Source organism: Dromaius novaehollandiae, chromosome 2, assembly GCF_036370855.1.
Source record: "Dromaius novaehollandiae isolate bDroNov1 chromosome 2, bDroNov1.hap1, whole genome shotgun sequence".
Taxonomy (NCBI): domain Eukaryota; kingdom Metazoa; phylum Chordata; class Aves; order Casuariiformes; family Dromaiidae; genus Dromaius; species Dromaius novaehollandiae.
In genome coordinates, this window is record NC_088099.1 from 136,503,554 (window position 1) to 136,531,323 (window position 27,770).

At 36.7% G+C, this 27,770-nt stretch overlaps 1 protein-coding gene across 6 annotated transcripts in view; it reads left to right on the plus strand.

Annotated features, from left to right (window-relative positions):
• Positions 1-27,770, plus strand: part of RB1CC1 (RB1 inducible coiled-coil 1) — an 82,175-nt gene that overhangs the window by 16,693 nt on the left and 37,712 nt on the right. For 4 of the 6 annotated variants that reach the window (XM_064507545.1, XM_064507544.1, XM_064507548.1 and 1 more), the window contains 6 exons: positions 2,839-2,965; positions 3,232-3,402; positions 14,348-14,550; positions 15,642-16,077; positions 19,346-19,516; positions 27,432-27,616. In XM_064507545.1, the coding sequence (XP_064363615.1) occupies positions 2,839-2,965; positions 3,232-3,402; positions 14,348-14,550; positions 15,642-16,077; positions 19,346-19,516; positions 27,432-27,616 (1,293 nt within the window). Of the gene's footprint in view, positions 1-2,838; positions 2,966-3,226; positions 3,403-9,534; positions 9,590-14,347; positions 14,551-15,641; positions 16,078-19,345; positions 19,517-27,431; positions 27,617-27,770 lie in introns of those variants that run through there. The other 2 variants (XM_064507549.1, XM_064507550.1) reach the window with 2 other exon arrangements.

Sequence of the window (27,770 nt, forward strand, 5' to 3'; positions counted from 1 at the left end):
AATTGGTGGGGTTTTTTTATAGTTGGTATTTTCCATGCGTTGAATGCTCCGTGATTTTAATGTAGGTACTGGAGGTGAATTACTTGCTTCTCTAGGCAGGAAGTTGGACTTCTACTTCATGAGAAAGATCCATTCCTAGCAGCTTCCCTGGCTAGAATCAAGGGTGCTGGAATATTAAGAAAATAGAAGGGCACAATAATGCAAGTCTGCTCTGTCTTTTCCTTTACAAAACTTCAAGAGAAGTTGAGAAACAAGAGAAATGTTCCTCATGCTATCACTAGGCAAAAATACCAAGTACTTGGACATCAAAACTGTGATCATCCTGGACAAATCCATGGATCATCAATTTTTTTTTTAAGCTGTTCATAAATATGGCTCATGCTGTTTGTAGAAGACATCATTTACAGTGCCAACTATAAGGTTCTGTGATTTATTGTTTTTGTATGTGCTTCCACAATTACTTCTGAACTTGGGCATTTCAAGATAAGTAGAACAAGTGTGTGTCAGATAAGACTGCTTCAATTCAATTCCCTTTCCCATGTCCTGAATGTAATGACTTTGTCCAGAGTATGCTGAAGACGTAGTCTGCATTTCTGAACTTGCAAGGAGCAGCCTGAGATAGAAGTGTTAGGAGTGAGGATTCTTCTCTCAGGGCTTGTGGTTGCTCTGTGAAAGAAATACCATTTTTCTTGTTTTTGGAAAAATTGAATTTTGTTGCTTTTCACTCTGCTTTTTCTGTTCTCTTCATAGCATGTGCAGTAATGTCTCCATTATAGCTATGTTTCTCTTATACTTGGGATAGGTGATGTGCTAGGTCAGAAAATGTAATACTGTGGAATAGCAAATTTTCCTTCATCAACAAGGTAAACTTCCTTTGACAGAATTGCAGACCTGATAGGAACGCCATCAGGCTCTCGAATGCTCAGACTCCTGAATGCTCTTTGTAACTTGTCCTTCTGATTCTGTTAAGTACAAAACAATTGGCATCAGCTGCTCTATACAGTTCTGCTGTTTATGCCTGTATCATACTTCCCTGAAAACAGGTGAAGCAGTGACCTCTCTCAAAGCAATTCACTGGTAGATATACCCCCCCCCCCTTTTTTTTTAAAATAAGTTATTTTCATAGCACGAATTCTGCAAATTGCTGTTTGTACTCACAGTATTTACTTACCCTGAAGAAAATAAGTGTGCTCTGTAATGGCTTAGATTGGAAGCAAAGAATTGGCATGTAGGTTTTGTCTTATTTACAGGGTGGATAAAACTCGATTCTGTCATTCATTTGTTGTAAGCTCCAAACTAGTTCACATCATTCGACATGTAAAATATGAACTTTCGCACTCCCAACTGTCTGAAGCATGAGCAGTGTTAGATGCATAATGAAGTCCGAAGCATGAGCAGTGTTAGATGCATAATGAAGTCCAACAGCTTTGCTATTTGCATTTTTTTTTCACTGCACATTGAAAGTATCTGGCAATCATAGTAATCCTTTTAGAGAGGTCTTGGTGTTCCATATTATATTCTTTTCCTGTGTTCTCACCTAGGACTCTGATCTAGTAGAGTAAACCGTGTATAGAATCATCATAGCCCATACACTCCATAGAGCTGTGGTCAGCCCAGGGCTAGCAGGAAACAATCTTATCTGCTGGCTTAATCTTCTATCAGTGGTCAATGAGTTGCAAATAGTTGATGTGCATGCAGATGCCTGGGCTACATAATGCTGCCTTCAAGACTGGCTCTTCTGCAAAGCCCACTGACACTCAACATATTATTGAACATGAAATAAAGCCTTTTTATCTTAGCCATTTCAGAACATCTGCAGATGTGCCATTATCCTCATGCACTTTTTGGTAATTTGAGACATTCTGTCTCTAAATCATGGTGGGATACAACATCTGAACTTCCAGTCAGTGCATGTCACAGCCTGTGTGAGCTGATTTCTCCCTCAGTCCGGCAGTTCTTGAGAAAGAAGCCTTCCAGCTCATGGATAAACTGTCCAAAATGCAAAACTCTTCAGTTGAACTGTGCAACGTATTATTCTGTATGTCTGGAGAGACTTGCTGTTTCTAGCAGGATTAACTTTTTCTTAGGCTCTTTGACTATCTCTTAGCAAATTGACAGGCCAAGCTGTCTTCTCAAAGCACATGGGGATGGTAGGTGAATGTTTACTCTAACACAGCTAGTGAGTACAGGCTTGCGCTCGAGGTGCTTGTAGTGAATTCATGCGGTCATATTGAATCATAGTTATTTTAGACAATTGATCTTTATTTTCTAAGTAACATTTCTATGTTAGTGCTTAATGTTTGTATGCATTTGTTGCATGCATACAGATTGTCTAATTTTCTGTCACTGCACGTTATATTGCACTTTATAATCAGTCAGAGTTGATTAGGTGAAATTGTGTTTGCATTATGCGTAAAGAAGTGTTAAATACTCTTGCTCTTGTTTTCTGCAGTTTCAGTAAGTCAGTTGTGTGTTCCTAAAGTAAATATTCAAAGAGCGTAATATGGCTTTTACAGTTATCCTAGATGTTTGTGATTTAATCCAGAATTTCAGCCCTTTCTCAGATCTTGGAAGAAGACTGCTGATATTATACCAGTTCTGTAGAGCAACTCCTCCTTTTGCTTATGGGCTGGGTATCTAAAATGCAACAGATTGTAGCACTTTAAAGTTTGTCATTATGTGGAATAAAAATGCAATAGATGAAGGAAATGAAGTCCTGCTTTGATACAGACAAGACACGTGTCTGTATAACAGGAATGTGTAAAATTAGAGAAACTAAGATATCCGTACTGTTTTCTTCTTCCCTTCCACCTTTCCCCACCCCATTCTTTTCCCCAGTGTGGCTGACCTGAAACATGCAATTCAAACAAAGTATAAGATTGCTATTCAGCACCAGGTACTGGTTGTCAATGGAGGAGAGTGTATGGCACCAGACAGAAGAGTCTGTAGTTACAGTGCTGGAACAGTAAGTGCATACTGCATTCTTCTATAAATCACAGTTTAGAAGAAGAAAAAATTGTTACTAATGGATTTTTTTTTAGCATTTTTCTGTAGTATATTGTGTTTGCTGGGCTTTTTTCTGTTTTGTGAAACTGATTTTTAAGCATTCAGCTTACGCATGTAGATTTCAACATGTTCTTAAGACACATTATGCATGTGATGGAATAATTGATGATTGAAAAGTATATTGCATTTACTCAATGTTTGACTTTGTTTTATTTTTGAGCATAGGACACCAATCCAATTTTTTTATTCAACAAAGAAATGATCTTGTGTGAACGTCCACCAGCTATCCCCAAAACCACATTTTCTGCAGAGAATGAGATGGAATTAAAAGTAGAAGAATCTCTAATGATGCCTGCAGTTTTTCATACAGTAGCATCACGGACACAGCTTGCTGTGGTAAGTAAATTCTTACTGTGCTTGCACACCAAAGAAAAATAACCTTTTTCTATGTCAGAGGGGTTGCTTGATATAAATTTTGAAATAGTTTGGTCAAAAGACAGGAAAAATGCTGCATTAGTGATATAATCTTGAGACTGTCATTTCAAGGTAGGTATTGAAAAGTGCTTGCCTCTTCAGTATCAACGTTTCTTTCAAAAGTAAATTGTATTACAGATTTATGGAAGCATTTATTTATGGCACTTGCGAAATAAAAACTGGTTCTTTTGGACTCTTGCCTTAATGCTCTGTCTTATTTTCAGTCTTTAGTCTGCCTCAACCCGAAAACAGGAAATGTTGTTACTTTGTTAATGTTTTTAAACCAAGCAGAAAATTGGCAGGATAGTTTTTAAAAGTACCTATCCCAGCTTCCATTTTGTTTTACACATCTGTGCAACTGTCAAAGAATTAATAAAAGTAAGCTCCCACTTCCCAAAATTTCGTCTTTTTTTTTTTATCAAGTGCTGGTTTCTATTTGCATAGAAAACAAACTTTTCAAAATTTCAATTTGGTTATCTCTGCATTACTTTGATAGTGGAAACTATATGCCCAACAATAAGGCCAATAACGTATCAAGTGTGCAATATGAATGGCTGCATGTTTAAGACCGTGGAATAATGTGTTCAATAGCTGAACTGGTTGCTTTCCTTCATACTGGGAAATACTGCTTCATTTTCCTTTTCAAATGTTACATTATAAGTGCATTAAGTGTGCTTACTGTCTCTAAACGTTATTTGAACTTTCGTGGGCTGGGTGTGGGGGAAGAAAAGTATGTGTAGTACTTGGCACAAGATGAGTAGTGGTATATGGTTTTAATATGTTGTCTTGGCAGTAAAGTTTCTCAGTTTCGGTGACAATTTTAAAGCAGTCCAAAAGAACATTTTGCATTTGAAATGACTATTTTCTAATATTATATGGCTGAAAAGTGCTGAGTCAGTTTATTTACATAGTATTTTTTTTCTTCATGGCCTCCTTACCTGTCATGAGGGGGAGAAATAAGCTGATTGTTGATTGTTCCTTCCTCTCCCCACCTGTTGACAGTTATTGCTGACTTAGTAAGCAGGGCCTTGAGTTATTAATGATCTGTGAATCATATGGCTGTCCTACTGGGAAGAATGGATATTGATGTGTATTCAGCTAGGAGTGGGAGACTTTCATTTGTACTCCTTATTAAAGGAAATGAGAGAATTCTGGTTTCAGCCACCAAGACTGCAAGTACTTTAAAACCATTGTTTGTGAGATGTTAAGAGGACATTATAAAAGTCAGCAAGACTGACTTCTGTTGAATGTTTAACATTTTGATTTAGTGGAAAAGAATTGTTAGTACTACCCTCTCTTTCCCCTTTGATTCTGAAGGATATATTAACATGTAGAGCAAGCCTTAATCTATTGTAAACTTTCTGTTTTAATTACTTAGATCTTGATTGGCTTGTTTTGGTGGCAAGTCTCCTTCTGTTTAGGGAAGTCTGTATTTCTAAAATAATCTTAAAGTTTCTGTGGCCAACTGGAGTTATAATGTTAACCTAGGGAGACTGATCATGACTCACTAGCTGATTTTCAAGAAAAAAGTCTTTCATACTCAATGGCATCTGTTTATATTATTGGGAGAAGAAGATTAGAATTTAAAGGTCTTTAAACAGGGATTTAAGAAGAATGGAGGTTTTATTTTTAGCCTGCAGGCTGATCTTGAAAAAGATAGTCCCTTGTGCCCCACTACTTGCCCCTTCCAGTTCTTCCTAGCTTGTAAAGGGGATAATGGTAGTTTTTGTGAAACACTTATTTAGGGGCTAATTTGAGTGATATTCTTAAATCTGGTATACCTTGTTACCCATGGTTCATTTTATCAGAGACTTTAAATCTTTGAAAATCATAGGCTCTGTATTATGCTGTGGAAATGTACTGGATACTTCTTTGGGAGGTTGAGGAGATGATACTGAAAACATCATTTAAGATGAAAGATTAGTAAATAGGCTATTGTGATTTTAGATGTATCAGGGAGTGGAAACTGTATAAAGGAGAATTAGTGTAGCACTAAAGCAGTTTTTCACAATGTTGTCTTGAAGCATATTAGTGGTAATTCTGGAAAAAACTGAGGGAAGACTGAGAATGTGGTTAGAACGTTAATCTTCCGCAGGGTTCACCATAAGCGTTTGGGCTGGGGGGAAGAGGGAACATGGGATATTAATCCTTCTCAGTATTGATTAAGGCCTGGGGAGAGGTAGGGAGGCTCTGAACCTTTGTACTAGTGAGAATGATGCATTCAAAGCCATGCTGAGCATATTGCACAGGAGACTTCATACAAAGTGTGTGTGAAGAATCTGCATCACAGAGGTCCCAGGTTTGTCCTCTTTAAATGAATAAAAAGTTGCTAACTTGTAAGCAAAATTAGAAAAGCAAAATTGCAGTACTTGAGAGGAGTATTTTTGCTGGCTCTAATTATTTAGAGGACAGCGTGACTGTTGGTATATGATGAAAATTCTTTGTATCAGGAGAATGGAGGTTACAATCTAAAGTGTTACTCATAGTCTAAAACCTTACCTATTCTTGCCAACAATAAGTAACACTGGCATATAACTATGTTTAAAACAAATCGAGTAGTATTTATTACCTACTGATTTCTACTTAATTTGATCTCTGCTCTGTCCGGAGGATATAGGATAATTTTATAATCAGACTTAATAGGAGATAGTAAGCAGTAGAGGGATGAGGGATATGACAATGTATACATTAAAGTGGGAAAGGTGTGTAACTTGCACCTTAAATTTTGAGATAAATTTTGCAAAATGGAGTTATTTTGTGATAGTTCAGCATTCACATCTATTGCAGATTTATGGTATAACTTGCTTTGGAGATGTTGCTAACTTGTGATACATCCATTCAGACTTCTTGGTTAGCTCTTGTAGCTCATGCTCTGCATATACTTTACAAATACCAATACTTGGTTTCTTTTCATGTGGAAGATCATAAATATTTTGGGGTGTAATGACTTCAATATTTGAAATCTTTTAACTCATTCTAAACGGGCCTGGAAACTTTTGAATTTAATCAGTGTTTCAGTATCTGCGACTTCTGCTATATATATCTGTGACTTGGCAAGTATGCTGTAGAACTATGTGAAAGGTGCACTCCCCACGCACCTTTTCTTTCACCTGAATTTGAGCTTACGGTTCGTACCATGAAGAAAGGTGAACAGGCATTTCTGATTCACTTTTCCTGATCCATACTTTGTATACACTAGTATATGATCTCTTACCATTTTTTCCACAGTGAAAAGTAGTTCTAGACTCTGCTTTAACAGATATTTTTCTTGGTCCATGTCTTTATTTCCTCTCTGTCTATTTTTCCTGTCTAAAAGCTTATTTTTATCTCACTTCTGTTAGATGGGGCAGCCATAGCTGATCAGGATTGGTTTAGAATCTGCTTTTGCTACCTGCAACCTGTTCTATTTGTCATTTTCTGATGGGTTGTCACTTGCTGTTCAGGTTGAACAAAAGTCAGCTTTTAGTTCACAGTGGTTCCCCTGTCTTTTTCTGGTCTTATTGATAGCTTAAACTTGGGGGTTTGGGTAAATAGTCTTATTCTGCATGTTAACCTTAACAACATAGTAACATTAATTTAAATGTTAAAGAAAGTCCTTAGAAAACTTGGATAAATTGTGCTAAGTCATCACTTGTTTCCTTTTTCAGATTTTTTAATGCAAGATTCATTAATAGAAAAAGTGCAGAACTGTAGCATTTTCCATAACATAAATGGAATGTTATTTTCCTTGATTTGGATCTTCTCTTCAGATATTGCTCTTCCCTACATAAGTGAGTCATTGTCACCTAAATAGCTCAACTGCTTTTCTGACTTGAATCAACTTGGTTCATTTTATTATTTGTAAACATATTTTTTCCTGAGCTAGAAGCCTGAACTATGATCATACTGGAATATTTGTGTTCTTGGAACTTTGTGTGGGTATAGGGATATGTAAAAGTAGTCAATTTTTTTCATTGAAACTGATTTCACTAACTTAATATATCACCTTTTTTAGATCTAATATCTCCTAACCAAAAATCATTCCTGTGTCAAATTTTTACCATCTATTTGGTTTTTCCACTGTTCCGTCATTATTATATCAAGATATCTCAGATTTATCTTTCTGTTTTCATGAATTTAAGATATATTCAGATTTTCTCAGTTCTTGGTTTTGGCCTGAGTCATTCATTATATAGAATTCATAAAGACTTAGCTTTAAAGAAACTTTATCTGGGATCTTAATTTGTTCCTTTACCAATTGAACTGAAATTCTTGCCCTAACTTTTGTTCAGTGTAGCAGTGCTTCTATTTTATGGACTTTTCTGTAAGAACCCTTTGTTCAGTGCTTGTTGCATCTGCTGTCTTTTAAATCCTAGTCAAAGCAGCCTTTTAAGCCTATTTTCATCTTCTATCCCAATATCCTGGTTTCCCTTTGACTAAAAATTTAGCTGTGAGTTGCCTGTGCCTAAAGTGTTACAGCTTGCCTTTTTATAAGTAGCCTAGTTTTCCCTCTTCTCTTCTAGTTCAGCAGTTTTGGCCTTGAGCTGCAGTATGTGGACAATGAGGTACACAGAGTGTTTGCACAAATTCGTATACACACCAGCTTATGAGAAGATAAGCTGTTCTCCACACAACCTATTGTGCAGTAAACTACATTGTGTTAATCTTGTCTAATCTTTTGGTCTTTAGCACTGATGCTAAAATGGAATTCATTTCTGTTAATTTAGGATTTTTTTATTTCATTTTTTATTGCTTTAACTGAAGTTCCTTTTGTTACTTGTCCCAGAAGAAGGATGTTGGAAACTTGCACTTTTTATTAGTGGGTGCACTTAACATTTCTTGTCATACTTGGTTGCTGTCATCATCAAACTGTCAATTCCAGTCAGTTTACTTTTCTGAAGATGAATAACTGTGTGATTGTTTCGTTTGGTCACCTAAAACCATGACTGTAGTCATAATATGTAGATCACTCTTGGTTTAGTCCCAAATGCTTAATAATACTTAGCCAAAAAGCAAATCCTGCCACCTAAAAGCAGCTGTTTATCTGCAGTTTTAACAGATAGTTTCACTTTGACCGGAAGGCTGCTCTGAGGCTACTCTGGAAAAGAGTTTCTTAGCATAATTTTTTAGCATTGTAACAATTGTGTGGCTGGCTAAATTGCTAGTTTTTGTTCTCTTTGGCTAAACTATTAGTCTAATAGACATGTCTCTAGCTCATCCATAAAAATCCTGACTTTTCTCTAACTTTTTGGTAATTGGAATTGGATCAGTGACCTATCCCATACTCTGTTACTGCAGTATGAGCTGGGTGGGGTTAGGATGGAATAGCTTTTAGCAATTGATTCACTTTGGCCTTTGTAGCCAGAACTACTGTTAGAAAATTCACTGCAGGAAAATGATTCGGGTGGCTGTATTTTGTACCCTGTTTTGATTCACTGGCTGTAGTGTTTTGTGTTAGCATCTCAGTGCTCTTTTCCAGGGGTAAATTCTGTCCCTTATCTTATCCTGCTTTTGGTAGCAAGCTAATGAAGACAGGACTAAAGCTGATGAAAGCAGGACTGAAGTGAAAAAGTCATTAAGCTATGAATAATTTGGGTCTGTATTATGCTAATGAAACAAACTGTTTGTGATAAGTCCTGAACTATGTGGACAAATGTTCGAAGAACAGAGTCACCAAAATTGGCCAAAATTTTAAAGCCTAAAGGGAAAGAATGGAATAATTAACTGTCTAATGGAGAGAAGAGCAATTGCCATGAAATCGCTTAAGTATTCATCCCAGTGAAGTTAGGTGTTCTGACTACAGGTCTTTAACAACTTCTCTAGATTTCAGTTTTTATGTAGTAACAATAATGCTGTATTTTGAGGTATATGAATTGGGAATATTAGCCTTGACACCGCCTTTTGTGGAATCATTTACTCTATTATACCATGTGGATGTGTACAGACTTCACTTTCAAGATCCTCTTTGGTGGCCTGAGGTTGTTCCTAGGGTTACTGAAACCTATAAGGAGTCCTTTTTACAGAATGTCAGATACATGGCAATAGAGGGCTTTGACTTGTTTCCTTCTATCACAGGATTGTAGAGAATGGAAAGAACCCTGCCTTTGCTGAGAACTTTTGTTCTTTAGAGGTAAGTTCAAAGAGCACTTCAGACAAACTGTACTTCCCATGATTTTTTTTTTTTCCTTCAGATGAGCAGAATTAGGACAGTACGATGCATGGATACAGTCTTGAAATTGATGGGAAACATTTTGCCAACATTTTACCTGTTTCAGATAACATTTACTTAGTGGTTTTTCTTGCTTCTATTGATAAGCATCCTGGTTCAAACTTACTAAACTTAAGTAATTATAATCAGAATAATCAAGTTATGATGATAGAAGAAAATATTTCAAATAAACATTCTGTTAAAGCATCTGGCTACAGATAAAATCTTTCTGGGGAGTCTGTGAATTTCTGTTCATTTGCTGTTCAACATACAGGCAGGTTAAGATTAGCCTGGGTTCATCTAGTCTTGTATTGTCAGTGGCGTTTCTTAAGGTCCAGGTTCCAGTGGTACGGTGAAATTGTCAGTGTTCTAGGTATGCTGGTATATCTGTGTAAGATGGGCTTAGCTCTACAACTCAACTGAAGTCTTTATTGTAATTTTTTTTTTTTTTTCATGGTCTGTAAACCATTGGGTGTCTGTGGGTATTGCTGAGAGGGTCTGTGAAAAATCAGTGACAAAAGCAAGCGTGTTATTAGCAGACTTCAGTTTTCTATGCTGGAGTTGGCAATTTTGCTGAGAAGTGTTAAAACATATGTTGCACTTATATGCTTAAAATCAATTTCTAGACTTGGTGCATTTAGTAGAGAACTGTCTAATTTTTCTCTAGATGCAGACATCCTGATTATGTGAAATAGAATGATCTTGATGATCTAAACTAGCTCAAAGATGTCTCCCCCAAAATACTGTCTGTTGACAGGAAGAACAAGCCCACTCACATGATGATGCATTTCAGTAATGATAGAATGATAGAAAAGATATTTATGTAGATTTTAATTTCTTAACAACATTTAAGCTATATACAAAATAGTTCTTGATCAGTAACAAATATTCCAAGGGAAGCAAAAAGCTTTCACCATTTTATTCTAACTTTACTTCCAGCCCTCGTGTGTTGAGCACAGGATTGACTGAAAGAGTGTTTTCTTCTCTTCTTCTTTCTGCTATGTTAAAAAAAGAAAATAAAGGTTTAACATACCGTTCTTGGTCCCTGCACTTGTATCTGCTTAGTATGTCTGACTGAAACGGTTCTGATAGGTGCAAAAATAGTTATTCTGTGTGGTTTGAACTTTATTACAACCTTCTATTTGTGCTCAGTAAATTCGCAATGATACTCTTTTCTAGTTGAACACTTATTTCATGATACTGCCTAGGAAACTGATGTCAAAAGGAGTACAAAATTCTTGCAAACTTTAATTGTTTTCAGATGATCTGTGCAGACAGAATAGTACCTCTTCTCTCTCCATTCCCACCAAGAGAGAATTTCTTGATGATTGGGATATACACGTAGAAATAACTTTGTGAGGATTGTAATATGAAATTCTCTTGTATTATCTTATGTATGTATCCTAAAACTATCATGTCATTGGTCATACAATTTGGCATGCAGTGTATTGGCTTAAAGATTACCTTGAGAACAGATTACTTGATGTCTTGAGAACACATTATTTCAAACTTAACTGTTTTCAGCTTGAGGAATTTTGAGCTCAGTGCTAGTTCAGTTTGAGATCTAAATAGTTCAGAAAAGCTTCTGTTGTCTGTCAGTATCATATTTATGACCACTTACATAATGAGATTTTGTTTTAATTTTCATGTCTCTGGTGTACACGCCAGGGAGTTGTAGCTCATCTGATACTGGAGAGATGCAAAATGAACCTGGTTTTTATTTAGATGACAGGTATCTTTCTTTTTCATATAGCAATTCTTGTGGGCTTCTCTGTTGCAACATAGATCTTGACACCTATTAGAATGTTCCTCTGGTACATGATTTCTAAAAATTAAAGAAATATTAAGTTGCCACGCTGGGAAATGCTGTCTCCTTAACTTTTCTAGGAATCAGACTGCAGAGAGAAGTTCCCAATTTGGGTAAATTGTCACAGGTCAGACTCCTAGAATAAAGTGCATCAACTCTAGACATTAGTGTAGTAAAGGATTTCGACTGTAACACAACTTATTTTTTTTTCCTCTACCAAAATTTGAGGACTTGTGATTTTGTTCTGTGTTTGAAAGTGTTTCACTGAGGAAGCAACCTTGGAAACAACTAAAACCTAAAATTGAGAACATTTACGTTCTCAAGGTAGCCTCCAGAATGCCATACAAGAAAGGACTTCATAGGATAAAGCTAACTTTGTAACCCCTGATTCTTACTGTGAACTCACATTTAAGTAGAAAACCAAACATTGGATGCTGTTTAAGACTGTCCAAACATTGGACACTAGGTAAGAGTATAGCCCATGGCAGAATGTCTGGTCGTAACAACCCTAGTGTATGCATTTCCTCATTGGACAGAAGAGTTTCTCATGCTATGTTAGTGTGTCCAAAGAAAATGGTAACCAACAAAAGCCTGTACCCAGGACTTTTAAAGAAACATTTTTGTTTGACAATGGGAGAAGTTCAGTCTTTATTTTTCTCAGTGAATCCTGATATTCACTAGAAGGAACTGCTTAAAAAGTTTTGGGGGCTAGTTTTGATTTCATAGATTACTCGGATTGGTTTAGTCTTCAAACTGATGTGTAGTTTTGCGTATGCTCTTGCTTTTGGGATTCTTGCCAGAAATTTGGAGTGAGGTTGAGTTTGGGAATGGAATAGTGTTTGTGGGTTGAAACTAAACTGCTTGTTTACATTCATGGGGCATGCACTGGAACGCAATGCAAGACACTTGGTTGCCCTCTCAGCTTCATGTTCTTTTTGATAAATCTTTTAATATATCTTAAAGCTTGCTTTTGTGTAACTTGCATACAAAAATGATTTTAAGCAAATACTAAAACTTTCAACTTGTCAATATTGCATTATTTTGCATTTGTCTTTAAATTGTACAGAGGGGCAGGAGATAATGACGTGTACATTTCAGCTCTGCCTGGACGCTGTCGCAGTTGCCTTATTGGTTCCTATGCTGCTATTTAGGGAAAAATACAGTTGATTTGGTCTTAGGAGATGAACTTTTACAGAATAACTGTTCTTTTCAAATTGGAAATCATTTCTCTTGTGCACAAAAGATGGAGGAAGTTCAAAAAACAAAGGGCAAATAGAATCGCTACTGCTAAGTGGTAGAAACTTTCAATAGTTTTTGATTTCCTTGAAATTGAATGTGTAGGTGTGTTTGCATATTAATCCTTCATCTGCTGGTAGCTTAGATACCAGTATCGGAAAGGAGTGGAATTTTGTCACGCTGCTGGAGACAAGACTTGAAGATCTTTTTTTTTTTTTTTTTTTTTTTTTAAGTCTTCCTAACTTTCAGGTTTAATCAATAAATTCTGAAATGTTTTGATAAAATGATCTGCAGTTTTGTGGTTTATTTTGGGAAGATAAGCTGTCAGTTTGGGGCTTTTAAGTTTTTGTGTATACGCATGTGTGCTGCTAACCATGTGATCAGCAACAAATGCATTTTATAATATGCTGATGTTGGAATTTTAACACTGCTTTCTCACTGTATTTGAATCATTTAAAAATCTTGTTTCTCCACTCATGGCTTTCTTGTGTTTACATTAACAAGGGAAAGGTATGCAGTCAAACATAATTTAACAGTATGTGCAACCTACAAAAAATGGTAGTTCGTTCTTTCTTGGAGGGTAGGCAACTAACACCCAACATACAGGTATCCGCAGGAGAATATTTACAATATGGTATGTTACTGTAAAGTATTGAGCTGGAGAATTTACCATATGACTTATGTTTTTGGTTTTGTTTTTTTTCCATTTTGATGCTTGAGAAGTAAGCACTTTTCTGGGGACAAGTCTCTAGTTTCTTAAATTGCTAAACTTAAAAATAGCTATTCTGCTATTTTAATTAATAGTTAAAACTTTAGAGTTAAGGATAATAGGGCACTGCTGTTAGTGCCTTTTAATAGGATATGGTACTTGCCTTACCTCGCTGTCTGGGTAGTAGTACCTAGCTCTCCAGTCGGGCAGTAATAAAAATCTGACCTGTTTATAGTAGTTAAATGACTTTTTGTCATCTAGTTGTTTAATGGAAAAGTTTCCACAGTAGTTTGGAAATACCAGGTTTCGGGGTACGTTGTTGGATTTTTGTGTGCAGTCTTCACTGCTACTTATCTTGTTGCATTTGGTGTATTAATCAGTGGAAGATTTCAATTGTATCTGCCCTGCTATTGATCTCATGCATTTCTCCCTGCGTCTAATGCACCTGTCCTTCAGCTGGGTGATGCTGCTGTTCATTGTCTTGTTTTTGCTTGTTTCATGTTTCTCCTTAATGTACCTCATTTGTCAGCTCCTTCCATCAGAATAGTACAAGCATTATTATTCATGTATGTATGCACTGCCTATTTTATATTAGCAGTATTTAATTTCATAACGGTTTTTTGGGGAATTGCAACTTTCATCTATTTGGAAGAAAGATATCTCTTAGTAAATCATCTATATAATCTTTTTTTTGTTATCTGTTAAGTCTTTTACATAAGAGTGAAAAGTTTGGTTACTCTTCGTTGAAGTTTTAAATTATGTTGGCCAAGAAGTTGTATATCTTTTAACGCTTTCTATTTTAACGCTTTCATGTTTCATTTTCTAAGTATCTCACTTCACTTGTGGTAGCAATATAAAACTATAAAAATCTGTCTGAAGTTGTTTACATTTTTTGATTCTTTTTTTTTTTTTTTTTTTTTTTCTCCAGGAAATGTATGAGGTTGCTAAGAAGCTTTGCTCCTTTTGTGAGGGTCTTGTACATGATGAACATCTTCAGCACCAAGGCTGGGCTGCCATAATGGCCAATTTAGAAGATTGTACATACTCTTACCAAAAGTTGCTTTTCAAGTTTGAAAGTGTATATTCAAGCTATTTGCAGTCCATAGATGATATCAAGTTGAAACTTACACAGTAGGTTTGCCATTAAACTTCAGCCTCCAAAGTTACTTTATTTTAAATGTATTTTTTTGGTTTGTGTGTCTGTTGCTAGTTTTAATTAATCAAGCATGCATTTGTTTGATTTTTATGTTCCTCAGAACACTTTTTTGCTCTATGGCAGTCGTTTTTAACTGATACTTTGCTTTGTACTCGTTAGCACACAGAAGTGTGTATTGAATTATGTGGAAGATAAACTTATTAATGAACAGCTGTTTAAGAGCTGGAGTCTTTCCAAATGTACACTAGACATAGTTGGATAACAAAATCAGACAGTAAACTGAATATTTCAAATAAATATTTGCACTTCTAAATTAATTACTTTTTAATTCACCAAAACAGGTGTTAAGAATGATCAAGGATGAGAATAAAACATGAAGCTTGTTTAAAGTTATTTATAAGACAGAATTCATCTTTGTATAAGTGTACTTGTATCTTACAAATTCTGGCTGTTACTTCAAAAAAACCTTTGAAATCTTTCTGGACACTAGTATTACAGGATTTTTCTATCTGTAATTTGCCTAATAGAATATAAGTTGTTGTTGGATGCTTAAAGAAATAAAGCATGACTATGGATTACTTTTAAAGTTGAACTTCATTGTTCTGTGCATACCAGTTATATAGAAACTATTCTAACTCCACAGAGGTAGTCACCAGAGAACATCAGCCCACTGCTAATAAGCATTGGTATACATGTAGAATGCAAACATAAGTCTCAATTGTGTTTTAAAAAATTGGCATGCCTCAGTTTATCAAACTGTTTTGTTGCTTTTTCATTGTATTATAAACATAAGTTGACTTGGAAGGTTAGAAGAGTTCGTATTTAGCAGTGGGAGAGAGCAAAAGTTGCAGTAATTTCTTTAGCCTTCCTCTCAGGATACTGGTACTGACTATAGTATTCTTGAATGTAGTTACATAATTCATGTAAACTGCATATAGGCTATTAAGAATGTTTCAGTTTTAAAGGATGAAAATAGTACTTTACAAGTGGCTTGCATCTAGACTATTATATAATATTAGCTTCTAAGTACTGATGGCTCTTCATTTTTACCCTTTTTTAAAAAAAGCTTGGGTTCTGCTGTTTCTGTGATGGCCAAGATACCACTGCTGGAGTGCCTAACAAGACATAGTTACAGAGAGTGTCTAGGAAGACTGGATTCTTCAGCTGAGCATGGAGGGGCAGAAAGTGAAGAAACTGAGGATGAGAAATCTGCTGAACTGGTGCTTTATTCTGATGTATCTAAAATGAACAATAAATCAATGTTAGCTTCATTTTGCAAGTCAGTTGAACGGTCAGCTTTGGATGGCACAGATCCTGAAAATGTAAAAGAAGATAAGGAATCCAGTCAAAATGCTACTGTCCGGGACAGTGAAACATCAGTAGAACTGAGAGATGATGATCAGCCTTCCTTCAATGTGTCTCTGTTAGACTGGATAAATGTTCAAGATAGGCCTAATGATGTTGAATCATTGGTCAGAAAATGTTTTGATTCTATGAGCAGGGTAAGTTAACATTTCTTAAACTTGCATTGTATATTGAGAATTTCCTATGGAAAGCAGCTGTTTATTTTCCAGATGCCAAAGCTTTTGAAGAGTCTTGACTTTCTGTAGCTTGTTTCTCTGCTAACTTTCTGAATGCAGAGCAAAGCAGAGAGTGGAGGAAAAAGTATTCCAAGAGTTCTTGAATTTTAAGAATCAGACTTTTAATAAACTTTACAATTTCACAGTGAATGCTCATCATCTTGCTTTTTTATTATCTTTTTATGGATGGAAAGAAACAAGTTGTTCTCTTTGTAGCTTTTAAACAAAGCCACTTCTATGCTTTTTTTCACTTTAATGAAAATTATACTTGTAGTGAAACTGAAGATTTTCCTGGACCAAAGTTAATGTTATTTCTCTGTTAAAAATACTGAGGTCTTTATTAAAATGCAGGACAAACTGGTTAGGTGGTTAGGTTAGTTTAATTGTGATAGTTTTGTATACCATATGTGTACTTTCTTTTATAAGCTGATACAGACAGATTTGGAAGAGCCCAACATGTTAGTTCATATTTCTGCTGCTAACAGAGTGCAATCTTGCTCACTTTTTTTGTTTCTGAATGACTTCTGTTTTAACCAATGACCATTATACCCTTTAAAAAACAAACAAAAAAACTAAAAACTTTCCCCTTGTGATTCCCTTCTTTCTTGCTGGTTTATAATTTAAGCTGTAGCTTATTTCTTAAAGTTGTCTAATCTAGTTTTGCATATTTATAATTTTATACTACTACAACTTAATCCTTGAACAAAGAATACAGTCTTTGTCTTGGGACTCGCTCCTTAAGACAGCCTCTTCCAGTCCTACTTTAAGTCATCATGTCTAAGCCCCATCTGTTGTAGGCAGCATCAGCAAGCAGTCGGTTTCATATGTTGATTTTGAATTCCATCTCAAAAGTAATTCCCACATTGGACTAAATATTGAGACAACTCAAAAGTCTTTGGCAGGCATTGATTTAGAATTATTTTGAAAACAGGATTAGGCTGTAGCTGAAAAGGAAAGAATTACTAAATAAATATCTTGCACCACAGTGGTTCTTTCAATACTTAGTCAAGATGACACTTTAACATAGAAAACTGGATAAAATGGCAGTTAATTTTTTATTTTTTTTCTCCCTTATCCCCCTGCCCTTTTCTTTTTGGAAATACAAACTATGCAAATGGTTCATGATTGCAATTCTTATTTGAAACTCTGAATTCAGGTAAGATTTTCACTGAAGGATAAATCATGAGAATGTGAGCTTTATACTTTTGATACTGCTAGTCTTGGTAGAACTGGTGTGTTGCACAGAGTGCTGCTAGGTTTATGGCTCTTTTAGCCTCTAAGTGTTTCTACAAGATGAAGCTTCTAACTGCAGAAACCTAGGCTGCAGCAAAAGTAGTAGGTAAGTAGGAGCTAACCCAGATGTCTTTAAGTACTGCTATAGGTACTTAAGTAGAAGACTGGAAAAAGAAGAGACTTTTGAGGACCAGGAGAACAATTATTATCTACCAGTGAAAAGAACTGAAGACCATGGATGTGTTTAAGTCAAAAACAGAATAAAAAAATGGATAGAGGAAATAAACTGCAAAGTGGAAGAGGAGGAATAGGTTTTCTGTGGTGGTTTCTTTTTTATTAAAAACAAAACAACTCCCCCTACCCATATGCTCTTTATTTTCCCCTGCAAGAAACTGTTCAGGTTGACACAATGGACACACAATCCTGAAGAGAATGACAATGAAAATGAAACTGTATTAGAGCAGTCTGGATGAATCCCAGGATCTGTGTTGATTACTGGTTCTTGAAGACAATTTACTTGAAAGAGATTGTTCATCAGACATTCAAACTCAGTCCTTGCATCTCAGTTTTAAGAAAGCCTTGAAATACCTTGTCATTTTATTTATTCTGGGTAAATTACCAGTGTTTAACACTTCCTCTTTTTTTTGTAATCGAGAATGAAAGACCTGTTGTTTGTAATTGCTCTTTAATTTATAATGTTTCTCCTATTCAGCTGTCTCTTCTTATACCCGAGTTCGGTGTTTCCAGAATGAAAAAGTGGTGAAGGAAAGCTTTTATACAGTTTAGGGGAAGATAGTGTTTTTATTCACGTTAATATAGATACGTAAGTGGTTTCTTTGAGGGTTAGTTTGTGTGCTCGGTGATGTAAGTGACATGGTACAAACTCTCCATGATGACAAAAGAGCCAGTATTTTGACAGGTCGTGTGGCCCCACAGGGCAGTATCTTTTTTCAAGGGGTTCTCACATAACAGATGGCATACCATAGCCATTTTGGATAAATTTGTTCATATCCTGCTAATGCCTAATGACTCTCAGTGTGTTCCTAACTAATTTATTCCATGTTTAAATTAAACTCTGTCCTATATAAACTGTTGCAATTGCCTATGGTTTTTTTTCAAAACTAAGTAAATGAAGGCTCTAATTTATTTCATTGTTCTTATAGTGAAACTTGAGGAATCATCCTTAATATCTGTTGACTTCAATGTAGCCTCTTAATATTTCAAAGTTATCTTTTCTGGATAATGGGCTATAAGGGAATATGATAAAATAAACTTTACTTTTAAAAAAATATTATAGCAAAAATATTATCAAAATGTATAACAACTCTATTTTCTTCTATGGCTTGTTTTCTAGTTATCTGGAACTGATCTGCTTATCTAAGGAGCCATCAATTAAACCTATTAATTCTCTAGAGAGAGGCTAATAGGTCTTGTATGTCTTTCTCTCCACTTTCTATTGCACTTTTCTTTAAGTCCAGTGGAGACTGGGTTCATCTGCTTTAACAGCTCTTTTCTTTCCCCGTTCCCTGCCCCCCCCCCCCCCGACACACACACACAGGTTTTTTTCTTCCACTTTGAAGGACTTGGTTTGTATGCTCTGCTGGTCCAGAATACTTTAAAGAAATTTATTCCATAATATAAAATCCAGAGACTCATTAGATCAGAATTTTGAAACAGACAAAAGATGTAAGCATACATTCATTCAAATGAAAATCCTAGTGAAAATAGTATGAGAAACTACAGAATTATGAAGGAAAAATATCGAGGCTATAAAAATTCGTATAGCTCTTTAAACTTTCAGTAGGCTAAGTGCTAATAAAACCTTTCTTGTAGAACTTTCTTTAAAAGTGAGTTATAACCTGATGCACGTGCAGTATTAGGTATTTTGTTTAAAACAAAAAATAAGGATGCACCTGTCTTTCTCTCTCTCTTTTTTTTTTTCTTCTTCTTCTTTTAGCTTGATCCAAGGATCATCCAACCCTTTTTGGCAGAATGTCGGCAAACTATCGCCAAACTAGATAATCAGAACATGAAGGCTATTAAAGGCCTTGAGGATAGGCTCTATGCCTTGGACCAGATGATAGCAAGCTGCAGCAGACTGGTAAATGAACAAAAAGAACTTGCTCAGGTAACATTTGTGTGGTGTATTTATAGATGTGTGTATGCTGTAAAAGACTACAATAATTACACCTCTTACTGTGGGATAGTTTTCAACATACTGCAATAGAGGTCCCTTATAATGCTATATTCATAAAAATTTAACATTAAAATGTTGGGGTTTTCTACATCTTATGTTCATATTTTCAGTGCATAACTCCAATTACCACATATTCATTTCAATATTTATTCTATATCATCAAACCAGCCGAAAATACTACAGTTGGTGATAGAGCACTGGATCTTAAATATTTCATAGGGCTTACATTCATGTCAATTCATATATATGTATGTGTGTGTATAATTATTCTGAATATATGTATGTATACATATAAAGAAAAGCATTCTATAAAGTAAAAAACAACCTTTCACATGTAATATCGTAGACTTAAAATAAGAGTAAATGCATTAAAAACATGCAGAGCTATAGTTCGCTGCAACTTTATCAACTGCATGTTGAGCTTTATATTTTTATAATTAAGATTACTTCCATCGAGGCTCCCTTGGGTATAAATTTGGAAAAACATTAACTCTTCAGCCAATCAAATGTAAAAAGCATCAATATAAAATTACTGGTTTGAGACTCATCAGTGTCCAGTATTATTTCTGGACTAGAATGTATCTTGTTTATTTTTTAGAAATCGGACTCTTTCAAGGTGAGTAAGAATCAGTTAAAATATGGTGAAACAGAAACTTGGAAAATACTTATGAAGATATGTCTTCTTAAATCTTTTGAATGCTTTACAAACTCTACGCACTTGTGCTGTCTTAATGTGTCATTTTGCACATTAATAAGGAAAGCTGCTAGTAAAACAGGATCTGATGAAGATATCTAACAGTTATAGACTTTGTGTATTTTCCTTTTAAAATCTACTTTCAAACAGGTGTTTTTAGAGAGAATGTTTAGCTCATGGAAATGAAGGATGCATTTGGCTTGAGTATTCTTAGTATTTTTCCCTACATATCGTTATCAATTCTGTTTAAGTTCTAGCTGGTTTACAGCTGCTTTTTTATGCATGAAAATCCCATTTCAGTTGATTAAAAATATATATATATTTTATAAGCTATAGTGCTTGTTTTGAAGTTTTAAATAATATTTCCAGAATACAATTTAAGCACATCTGGACTTCTGTTTAGAATGAGCAATTAGGCTAACTTTCGAAGGAAAGTGATAACCCTGTGTGCCGTTTTGTTTGAGCATGGTCTGGTAAATATTGCAGCTGAGATTCTTGAGCCACCAGAACAGCGCCGTATTTTTTACATTAGGGCTAATTTGCTGGTTTGTTTTTAGTGCGTTGTCTTTTTCTGGCCCTGGACTAACTCCAGGATCAAATAAATACATCCAGTCAGTTGTTGAGCTTCTCTGGTCCTTAATCCTCTTTCTTGGTAATGTTATTTAGCTGATGTGTAGTTCTGTCCATGCTGATGCAGTTAGACTGTTTCCAATACTTCCTTTTACTGAGCAGGCATGCTCTCTTCTTTTATGAGCAGAAAAGAGGAGCTGGTACACCAGAGAACTCTACTTAGAGAAGGCCTGGCGAGATCAAGTTTCAGTTGTGGAAGGGTTTTCTGGTGTCCTTATGGTCTAGATCTGGGAAAACAATAAAGAAAACCAGAATTTCAATTGGAGATACAGAATAAGGCATAACCAGGTTAACCTTTTTTTTTTTCCTGGAGGGGAGCAGTGAGTCCTTGGTAAGCAGTCATTTCAGATGGAGGATCAGGGGGAGAGGTAATGTGCTTAATGATTGCTCATCAAGCTCCTAGTGAGGGGAGAGAGTAGTGTGCCTGCACTGGACAGTGTCGTTTGAAGTGATAAGAAATTTGATTTAAAACTATTTCAAAAGGTGTAACTCCTTTATTTTTAAAATGTTATAATGAGGTAGTAAAGCTCCTTTTTTAAATACTATTTCTGTAAAGAACTTCTGTTAACTTCATACCTCAGATTGTCCTTAATGCCTTGTTTATAATGGAAACCGTATTAAAATATGTGATTACTATCTGACATTCAGGTTTTCACCATTACATCAAAGCTGGGAGCATGAAGAAAGGGATAAGAGTTTCTTATTTTTGTTTGCACAGTTGTATATCATTAGTGGGAGTAAGTGCACAGCGTTCTCTCCCTATCTTGCCAACATCCTGGTGGCTAGTGGCCCCTTTTGAGACCCTAGGGGAGAAAGGAGGCTGGCAGTCGCATAGGACCCAGGGTTCCTGCTGCATCCTCTGAGCCTTTGACTGTTACATAAAGGTGGGTGCTACCAGTCCTTCTGGCAGCATTCTTTAAAAGTGGAGCCTGTCCTGAAATAATTTCAGTGAATAGATTTAGGAGCAAGTTTGTGCTAAATCCCAGTCTTGCATAGGTGCTTAAATCATAGGCAGGTGGCTAAATCCAAGGGCAATTCAGCATGATGGAGAAGCTGCTCGTGCATCCCTTTACTCAGTTCCCCAGTGTTGTGAATTGCATTCTTAGGTATGTTTTTTTCCCTTCTCGTGTGAATGGGGAGCCTACCTCAAGTTTACTAATTCTACTTTTGAGAGAGACACCTAAAAGTCAGTTGGAAAGACACTGTCACCTTGTTTAAATGCCTCTATAAATTTGGATATTGACACCTTTTGAAAAGTTATTGAGGATTTGTATCTTTCAAATTTTCATTGTTGCCTTGTTTTTTTCTAAATCCTCTTTTGCTTTATTTATGGTATCAGTGTTTTTTATTTGTTTTGTTATTTTAAGAACAATGAGATATAATGTGGTGTGTTTTTTGAGTCTTTGATTTGTTGAATGTGTGAGTTTAAGCAGGTGACTAAGTATACTTCCAGTTGCTTTTATTTCTTCGTTTTATATTTGAGCCTCAGGAAACATTTTGATATCAGTTTTAACAGGTTATTTCATATGCTCGTATAATTTTGTAATGTAAATCTTATATTTAATGCAGCTGTTTGGATACAGTCTGAAAAACATTGCAAACCTGATGTAAGCTATCATGTTATTCATTCAAATGATAGTGTGCATATAAAATCAAAGAACAGCAGCTGAGACAGCAGAGAACAAGGGGTTAATTTTATTCAGAAACTTTGAGGATTTGTGTATGTTTAAACGTAGTTCTCACAACTTGTGTAATTAGTGTTAATACTTGGTTTTACTTTGAAAGAACATCCTATAACTAGCACTTTAGCAGTTAACTAATTCTTTTCATAAAGAAATAACAAGTGGATGTACTTTATAGGACAAGGATAAGGAAAATCTAAATGGTAATCCGCATGGCAATATATGTATTGAAAGCTGTTGGTTTGTTTCCCTGGATGAGAAAAAGCTAATGCTCTGTCTAGAATTTGACTTGACTATCCCTTCTGACCTCAGTCTCATTAAGATTCAAAATAAACTTATTCCATTAAACAGTCATCTGCAGATAAGTTAGAAGGCCTCATTGCTTAGTTAATTTGCTTGTTCCTAGACCTGCCTTAAGAGTTCTTTTGCTTTCCATAGGTCTTTCCCTTCCAGAAAATGTGGAGCCTCTTTAACCTCTCAGTGTGATTCTGTCTTGGCTAGTTCAAATCTAAATATTCTCGTGCCTACGCTGCCCTTGATTTTTGGTACCTGGTAGTTCTGTAATGCTTATGACAATATCTTTCTTCCTGGTCTATCTTTCTTGGCTGAACAAACCAAGCTCTTTTGATGGGCTTTCCTTTTTCTTGATCATCCTGTAACAATTCTTCCCACCTTTTCTAGTTTTCATTCCTTTGGCTTGGTTAAAAAAATATACTTAGTGTTTGCAACCTGGTTTTGTTTCCTATAGTCTTCCCCCATTCAATGCATGGGCTGCACGGTGTTCAGTAAACTGATAGCTCTTTAGTATTCTCTTGCATCTTCAGTGCACATCTCTTTTTCTTTATTTCATGACAGGTAACATGCTTGCTTGATACTTGCTTTCTCATGATTTCTGTTTTGTTCTCACTAGAATGTAAATATTTATTTCAGGCTTTGCGGGTATGTTTTACAGCATCTCCTAATGTCAAGGTCTCTTCACATTCAGTATCAAAGCAGCAAATGACAGTGGTTTCACTTTTCAGCATAACTGTTTATAGCTCTATTATACAGTTCTTTTTGCTTCAGAAAAAAATGCTTAAAACTATTTTCTGGTCTTGATTTCTTTATTAAGAAAATGTAAGCTTATGTGAACATGCTTAAAGTACCACTTAATGACCAGTCGTGTGAGAGACATATGAATGTGAACAAAATCACAGCTAGAATCTGGTTTTGTTTGATGGCATTTTCTTGTCTAAGCTGCACCCTGTTTCCTGCAATATCTTACCTCGCTTGTTGAATGTGGTAAAGAAGACAGCAGCTTGGCACAGTAGTTCGTATGCCAGCAGCTCTCTTTCTCTGTCCCTGCCTTCCCTGTCTCTGCTATATATGTATAAATACATTACCTTCTGTAATCTGTAGTTTGATACTCACTTCTCTAATGCAGTCCCTCTTCCTTCTTCAGCCTTCCTACCCTTTCAGGAATTGCTTGTTATGATCCATAGTAGAAGCACTCATAACTAGAGATTTGTCAGCCCCCGCCATGAGTAGGACATGTTAGAAACCCAGGTGCTGAGAACTCATAGTGAGGTAAATAAGGTTTGTAAACTCCCTCACTTCTACTCATCCCAATACAAGAGAGTATCTTGACACCAAAAGCGTGTGTGCTACTGATCTTGCTGTTCCTTCTAACTGGTTGTGGTACAAAGCCAGCAGCTTCTTAAGGAGTAAAGGAAGAAGAAAAATGTATTACTGACAGGGTTTGCAGCCTTCCCCGTGCACACGCACGCACTGGACAACTGGTAAAGTGGAAACTATTTCAGAGATTATGTTTCATTCCAGATTCTGTGGAGAAATGCAGTCCTAATGCTCTTCTGTCCCTATCTCTTTTATCATCTTTTCTTACACCACAGAGGCCCAGGGTGAGTTTCTAATTCCTGCTCCCATAATACGAATCACAGAATGGTTGAGTTTGGAAGGAACCTTTAAAGATCATCTGGTCCAACCCCCCTGCTCAAGCAGGGTCACCTGGAGCAGGCTGCCCAGGACTGGTCAGACGACTTTTGAATATCTCTAAGGATGAAGACTCTGCAACCTCCCTGAGCAACCTTTTCCAATGCTCAGTCACCCTCACAGTGAAGAAGTTTTTCCTTATGTTCACATAGAACTTCCTGTGTCTCAGTTTGTGCCCATTGCCTCTTATCTTGTCACTGGGCACCACTGAAGAGTCTGGCTCTGTCTTCTTTACACCCTCCCTTCAGATGCTTATACACATTGATAAGATCCCCCCGCCTCAGCCTTCTGTTCTCCAGGCTGAACAGTCTCAGCTCTCTCAGCCTTTCCTCATATGAGAGATGCTCCAGTCCCTTAATCATCTTAGTGGCCCCTTGCTGTACTCACTCTAGTAGCTCCATTTGTCTCTTGTATTGGGGAGCCCAGAACTGGACCTAGCACTGCAGATGTGGCCTCACCAGGGTTGAGTTAGAAGGGAATAATCACCTCCTTTGACTTGCTAGCAGTCCTTTTCCTAATGGAGCCCAGGATGCCACTGCTTTTCTTGGCCAAAAGGGCACATTGCTGGCTTGTGGTCAGCAATGTTCTGTTGCAGCAAAGAAGGTCCACCAGGACTTCCAGGTCCTTCTCTGCAGAGCTGCTATCCAGCAGGTCAGCCCCCAGCCTGTACAGATGCTGCATGGGGTTACTCCTCCCTAGGTGCAGGACTCTGCACTTTCCTTTGTTGAACTTCATGAAGTCCCTTTCTGCCCATCTCTCCATGCTAATGAGATCCTTCTGAATGGCAGCACAGCCCTCTGGTGTATCAACCACTCCTCCCAGTTTTGGATCATCAGCAAACTTGCTGAGAGTGCACTCTGTCCCTTCATCCAGGTCACTGATGAATAAGTTGAAGAACACTGGAGCCAGTATTGATCCCCAGGGTACACCACTAGTTGCTGGCTTCCAAATAGACTTTGCGCCACTGGTCGCAACCCTCTGAGCTCTGCCATTCAGCCAGTTTTCAGGTCACCTCACCATCTGCTCATCTAGCCCTTACTTCATCAGCTTGCTTATGGGGATGTTATGGGAGAGTGTCAAAAGCCTTCCTGAAGTCAAGGTAGACAACGTCCACTGCTCTCCCCTCGTCTACCCAGTCAGTCATTCCATCACAGAAGGCTATCGGGTTAGTTAAGCATAATTTCTCGTTCGTGAATGCAGGCTGACTACTCCTGATCACCTTCTTTTCCTCCACATGCTTAGAGATGGCATCCAGGATGAGCTGCTCCATCACCTTTCCAGGGATGGAGGTGAGGCTGACTGGCCTCTAGTCCTCCTCCTTGCCCTTTTTGAAGACTGGAGTGACACTTGCTTTTTCCAGGCCTCAAGCACCTCTCCTGACTGCCATACCTTTCAAAGATGATTGAGAGTGGCCTTACAGTAACATCAGCCAATTTCTTCAGTGCTCATGCATGCATCCCATGAGGGCCCATGGACTTATGGATGTCAAGTTTGCTTAAATGATCTCTAATTTGATCCTCCTTGACCAAGGCAAAGTCTTCTTTTCTCCAGACTTTCTCCCTGGTCTTCAGGGTCTGGGATTCCTGAGGGCTGGTCTTACCAGTGAAGACTGAGGTGAAGAAGGTATTTAGTACCTCAGCCTTTTCTGTATCCTTTATCACCAGGGCTCCTGCCCCATTCAGCAGCAGGCCCACATTCTCCCTAGTCTTCCTTTTGTTATTAATGTATTTATAGAAGCCCTTCTTGCTGTTCTTGACATCCCTTGCCAGATTAAACTCCAGATACCTCTTGGCCTTCCTAGCCCTATCCCTGCATGCTTTCTTACACAACCCCCCCCCCTACCTCTAGGACCTTATGCCATGGGATTCTTCCAAGCAGTTTCCTGAAGAGGCCAAAGTCTGCTCTCCTGAAGTCCAGGGAAGGTTAAAGCTTCTAAGTAAAACCAATGTTAAGAATTTTTATGGCTTGTAAAACCACTTACTGTTCCTAAAGCTCCCTCTTGGAAATGGCTCAGTCTTTGTTACTCCCAAATTTCATCCAAGAAGTCTGCTTCATACAGCCAGCATATGGAAAAGCTAATGCCAAGCAACTACATTTTGGAAAGGTTAAGAGCAACTGAAAATGTGTGCTTCTAATGGAAAATATTTGGCATACTTAAATATAAACACATGCAACAATAATTATTTGTTATGTGTTTTGAAGGCTACACATTCTGCGCTTCATAGGGAAGTTCAGTAACTTAGCTTAGTTCTTAGACGGCTGAAAACTTCGTGACAATGATGTACTTCCTATTTCAGTGGATAACTGAATGAAGGTCATATTTGAATTCACACATACATTCTTATGGGAATGATGGGGGAAATTAGCCTCACATGTGAATTTTGTTGTACAAAAAATACATTCTTTAGTCCACGGCAGTGCTGCATTTGCTGTATGTTGACGCAAGTCTTGCTTATGCCAGAAGTCAATAAGCTGGTTATTAGCAGCAACTAGAAATCTTCTCATTCCCAGTAGCTACTTTTTTACATTGCATCAACTTTGTAATCTTTTATTGCTGTTGGCTAGTTGTTTAAAGTTCTTATATGGTTATATTGGTAACTTTTTGAGAGGAAAAGGGTTTCAGGTGAGGTTTATCTTGGATGGATTAAGAGTGAAGAAAGTAAGTTTGACACTTTACTAAACTATGTAGTGTTCTGTTGTATTCCATAATAGTTAAAGTAAGTTTGTTAAAACCTCTTGCATTCTTACAGAAGAGATGGACCACTTGATCATATGAACTTGGAATATCTAAAGGATTCAGTGCTTTTTGCTTGCCATAAAGCTTGTGTAACAAATGTCTTTTGTCCTCTAGGGATTTTTGGCTAATCAGAAGAGAGCTGAAAACTTGAAAGATCCTTCTGTGCTGCCTGATTTGTGTTTGAGTCATGCAAATCAGCTGATGATTATGTTAACTAATCACAGAAAACTATTAGATATTAAGCAGAAATGTACTACTGCCAAACAGGAGCTTGCAAATAATCTACAAGTCAGACTAAAGTAAGTTACAACTTTTCAACTTTATATTGCAAATTCCACTTAGATCGAGAGCGTTTAAAAAGTGTCATGAGGAAGACTTTAGTAATGTATACATTTTTTTTTATTGGGAGAGAAAATAAAACCTGCATCACTTCAGTTTATGAAGTTATTTGTA